This window comes from Sinocyclocheilus rhinocerous, unplaced genomic scaffold (genome assembly GCF_001515625.1).
Source record: "Sinocyclocheilus rhinocerous isolate Xijiao unplaced genomic scaffold, SAMN03320098_v1.1 scaffold2122, whole genome shotgun sequence".
NCBI lineage: Eukaryota > Metazoa > Chordata > Actinopteri > Cypriniformes > Cyprinidae > Sinocyclocheilus > Sinocyclocheilus rhinocerous.
The window spans coordinates 207,884-213,252 of NW_015632070.1; the positions used below are offsets into that span (position 1 = coordinate 207,884).

At 40.8% G+C, this 5,369-nt stretch overlaps 1 protein-coding gene across 2 annotated transcripts in view; it reads right to left on the reverse strand.

Annotated features, from left to right (window-relative positions):
- Positions 1-5,369, reverse strand: part of LOC107742183 (tripartite motif-containing protein 16-like) — a 10,050-nt gene that overhangs the window by 1,684 nt on the left and 2,997 nt on the right. The window contains exons 5-7 of one of the 2 annotated variants that reach the window (XM_016555085.1): positions 3,171-3,330; positions 2,982-3,017; positions 1,567-1,761 (exon numbers count right to left, since the gene is read on the reverse strand). In XM_016555085.1, coding sequence (XP_016410571.1) covers positions 1,567-1,761; positions 2,982-3,017; positions 3,171-3,330 — 391 coding nt within the window. Of the gene's footprint in view, positions 1-1,035; positions 1,762-2,981; positions 3,018-3,170; positions 3,331-5,369 lie in introns of those variants that run through there. The other variant, XM_016555084.1, reaches the window with a different exon arrangement.

The window sequence follows — 5,369 nt, forward strand, 5'->3', positions numbered from 1 at the left end:
CCTCTGAGAAATACTGAAAATATTGTTATAAATTGTAGCAATACCTCCCCCTTTACCTTTTGGATGTGGCTCATGTTTATAACAGTAATCTTGGGGGGTACACCCGTTTAAAATAATGTAATCATCAGGTTTTTGCCAGGTTTCTGTCAAACAGAGCACATCTAGGTTATGATCAGTGATCATATCGTTTACAAAAGTGCTTTCGTAGAAAGGGACCTGATATTCAATAAGACAAGCTTTATCATTTTTTTATCCGTATTACATCTGGATTTATCCGTTTATCTGTATTACCCCTTAATCAAATGCACCTTCGCTCGCTGAATATAAAGTGCCACACAGCCCTCAGAAACTAAAACATCAACCACCTGTAGCTAATATTAACCCACTGGCATTGTAAAGAACTTGAAATAAACCTTTAGATCAGTGCTATTAGAGGAAGCTGGATTCTCCCTTCAGATTCAGGAAGAAAATGACAAAATCTTCCAAAACCTGAACATTAAGATGAACAGGTGTGCAGAAAACACACTCACACACAAATACAGATGAATTCCATGGTTAACAATTAAATGCATGACAAAAAACGCAGAACCTGATTTTACCTGGATCATCTTGTTGACCCTGGAACAACATTGTGATTAACCAATCAGATTTGAAGAACCAGTTTATAGTTTTTGTGAAGTTTAGGCTTACAATCAGTGTTTGGTGCTTGTACGTCAGCGTCATTCATCTATCATTTCCTCTGATTTTAGGGATTACTCATGGTTAAGGTTAGGTTTAGGTGTAGGGATATGGTCAAGACTTTATTTTTGGATTAAAATGTTGTTTCAGAGTCAACAAAATATGTTGACCTAGGAACACATCTAACTCAGTAAAATCAGGACGTGCGACTAAAAACACTGACTTGTGACACTGGAACACAGAAGAACACAAAACACTGAAGAGGGCCAGAGCTATAGAATGTAAATAATGAAAATTATTTATTGACTTTGAACATTTGAATTGAAAAGTAATTTCACTGATACACATAAAAAGTACAGAAACACATCTGATCTTACTGTCTATATGAGGATTTATTACACACATTTATTCTTACATGTTATTTCACTGACAGAAGTTCATCTGCAGTATTAACGTCATGAAGAGAAAAGAAGAGACTCTATAACATCTCTGTTATTGATTTATCATGCAGCTCGAAGTATTATGGGTAGAATCCCTCATCAGTTCTATTCTGATTCATCAACAGTTCCACTCTTGATCCCCTAGAAACCAAAAACCCAGGATAGAGCGGCTGAGTGAATGTGGTCTGGACTGTGTGGATGAGGCTCATTGTGTCAGAGACGCTGTAGAAGGACAGAGTTCCTGCACTGTGATCCACAAACACTCCTATTCTACTGCTGATGGACTTTACAGGGAGATCAGTCAACACGTTATTGTGTCTGAATAAATATCTGGAGGGATTGCAGTGCAAACTCCAGGACTGATCATTATTTCCAAACAAACACGCCTTACTCTGTCCCTTCCTGCTGATGCTCTTATATGACACTGATATACGCACACCATGTTCACCTCCACTCCACTCCAGCTCCCAGTAACAGCGTCCACACACACTCTCACTACACAACACCTGATGCCAAAAATCAAATCTGTCTGAATGATCAGGATACGGGTGATCTTTTTTAGTGCCAGTAATCACTCTGTTGCTCTCAGACAGACGGAGGTATTTATTCACTGTGTTCGGATCCAGAGTGAGCTGATGGGAATCTGATGGAGATAAAACACATCAGAATCAGGAATTATGAATCTGTTTGATCTTTTCATGCAGCTGAACTCTTTATGGTCAGTGTATCACCACAGGGCTCCAGACTGTGACTAAACCATTTGTGACCAAAAATATTAATTTGTTTTTGCTGAGGTTAAGACCTGCAAAACGCAGTTCCTTCAAATTTATATTGAAATTCAAACATTAAATACAGTGCTGGCACTCTTTAATACGGCATGAGTGATCTCTTTAGCGCCTCAGTTAAAGGTGAAAAAAAACAATCATATATTTCTCTTTACTATTGTAGTAGGAAATGAACATGAATGAACATCAAAAGGTAGGCTAATTTATAAGGTATTTCTATAAGACAGAACAACTTACAAAAATATCTCATGTAATCGCTCATTCAGTGTTTCAAAATGCAGAAAACATGTAAAGCTTATACACAATGGCACGTAACAATACATTTACCTCAGAATAACCATTCAGCGTCTGTAAGCTCTTTAGCAGCTAGAAAAATAACTATAAAGAGGAGCATTTTGCTTAATTTAATGCACTATTGCATATTCATAGTTTTACTTAACCTGTTAAATTGATGATAAGAAAGAATGCAAGGAGCTGAAGATAAAGTTTAACACCTCCTATAAAATTGCATGTTACTAATGAAGAAAACCGACTAAATGACATATGACAACATATATAGGATGCATCGAGAAGGAGTCCAAACTACACTCAGTGGCCAAGTGATGCTGACATAGTTATGATCCATGATATTGGCACAGATTCTGTGTAATAAACAATTCTCTACGACTGTAGTTCTCAAGTTGAAAAAGACATTTAGTTCCCACTTTAAGTGTACCTTAGTTCCCAGGACATCTACAAGATGGATTAAAATGCTGATAAAGACAAGAAAAGATAAGACATAAACACACGAAAGTACGACTGAAATGTTAAAGTGTTAAAAAATAAATAAATAAAACATGTTTATTCTGTGGCACCTAAAAAATTAATTTGGCGCCTAATTTTGTTTCTTATAGGAGCCAATGGCTCCTTGCTTGATTTTTTTTGTCTGGAGCCCTGCATCAGTGTCTCAGTACAGATGACCAGATATCCTGTGCAAATCATCATTTAATTCTTCAGTTATAAAACTCTTCTTTCACCTTCTACAGGAAGAACATTAACACACTCAATGAGTTTTCTGCTTGTTTTCTTACTGACTTACATTGTAGGATGTTGTTCCTGATCCTAGTGAGTGTGACTGTGGAAATAAACAGACATGAACAGTGTGATTCTCATGTCAAGGAAAAATTATCATGCATCCATTCCTAAGACATTTCTAATATGAATTTCTCCATGATATGAGATGATGATGGACTCGTTTCTGAGAGCAGATGAATCTCCAGGACTTTGCCTCTGTCTGAGATCTTCTTGAGCTCCTCTTTGCAGAAATCCTCCAGTTTTTGTCTCAGCTGATGGACAGATTCTCTCAGGTCATCAAAAGAGAAGAGAGAACTAAAGGGATCATCATTTACATCTGTTGATTCAGAAGGTGCTGAGAGAGACTGGAAACTCTACAGAAAACAGATATAAAAATACATCAGCTCCACACTTCACCCAATAACCTGCAGGAACATCAGATTTGTACGGCTCTTGTTGACTTGACTGATCACAACTCACCTCAATCCAGCACTTTCACAGCATATACTTCATTCTTCTCATATTCATTATATCACATTAGAGCTACAGATTCTAGTATTTGCCACTTAATTATGTAAACTTTCTAGGAAATAGTTTGGATGATAAAACATCTGCTAAGAACAAATGTCCATCTAACAGCTCAAGAACATTAATGGAATCTTATTGTTGGGTTGAGTAGATTTGCTCAAAAAATCAGCTCAAAAGCTATGATTAAATTGATCATTATTTATAACTATGTTTGTGTGGTTTCTCATTGTTTATGCAAAAAAGATGAACTAGTGAATTTAACCGGTTCACTGAAAACAACTGTCTGAAAGAATTGGATTTCCACGTTGCCTGGGTGTTTGGATTACCAGTAATAATGTTGTAAAAAATTTTCAATTTCTTGTACAGACAGATCGTTTCGCTTCATAAGACCTCAATATATTGTCAGGAGTCACGGGTATTCATTTTGTGTTTCCTGATTTGCTTTATTTTTATTGTCAAAAACATGCAGCCGCTGACTTGCATTATATCTGTCACAATCTCCAGCTGGAGTGCCCATGAGCTCCTCTAGAGGGCACTCCATCCCTTACCTTCACCTTCTCACCCCATCCCTACTCCATTGTCACGCCGCCCGTAACAGAAGACTCAGCCATTCCCGGATCCAGTGGCTTTTTTAGTGTTTCCAGGCCAATCATGGACCCTGCAATCAGGTTAGTTTGCCTCCGTCAGGGAATGCATTCCCTCGAAGGACCACATTCAAGACTTTCTGGACATTGCATATCTATCTGATCTCCCGGACTTTGCACTCATTTACTTTTTCTGTAAATGCACTTAATGAACCATTGAAGTCGATACTCATGCGAGATGGTCCTCTCGAGGGTCGCCTTTTCAGTTTCTGGATCCCTCACTGTTGGGGCTGTCGAGGAGTATGTTTCCCCTAAACATTTTTTTAGGGGGGTTGGGGGCGCAGGACACACCAAGCTGCGGTAGCTGCAGAGCCTGGCTCATCAAGACCACCACCATGTCCAGTAATTATGCACCTTCCTTTCTTGTGGTCCCAGTTCACAACATGGCCACAAATCCAGAGCCTCATACAGCTGTCATGGATGTCCCGCCACAGTCTTCAGCCCTCATGACCAAAGACATTTGGGGCTGATTTCCAGTTTGGCGGACCCACTGCTGGATTCGGCCAGAGCAGCTGGCATTCCAAGGGTCTCAGTACTGACTGTCATAGAGGCTGTTCCCCTATCCTCAGTGTTCCCCTTAATGGCCATCTCTGTGTTTTTCGCCTGTCCTGTCCCAGACAAGGAGGCCATCTCTGTGTTTTTCGCCTGTCCTGTCCTGGACAAGGAGACCATCTCTGAGCTCTTCGCCTGTCCTGTCCCGGACAAGGAGGCCATCTCTGAGCTCTTTGCCTGTCCTGTCCCGGACAAGGAGGCCATCTCTGTGTTTTTCGCCTGTCCTGTCCCGGACAAGGAGACCATCTCTGAGCTCTTCGCCTGTCCTGTCCCGGACAAGGAGGCCATCTCTGTGTTTTTCGTCTGTCCTGTCACAGCCAAAGATGCCATCTCTGAACTGTCTGCCTGTCCTGTTACGGCTGCAGAGTGGTCCTCAGCACCATCAGCTCCACCGTGGGGATCTTCGGTCCCATCTGCTCAGCTGTGGTGGTCCTCAGCTCTGCTCTGGTGCTCTTCAGCCCCACCAGCTCCGTCCTTTTGGTCCTCAGCTGCGCAGCTGTGGTCTTCGGCTCCGCCTGCTCAGCCTCAGTGCTAAGCACCTTCAAACGAAATCAATAGCACCCTCACTTAAAGGTGTATTAATGGCACTTCATTGCAGATTTGCCATTTGCCAGTGCGCCATGGTTTGCGCTCTGGAGATTGGTTTCTATTTCAACGTGTTTTTGCAGCGTTGAGCAATGTAGTTTTTT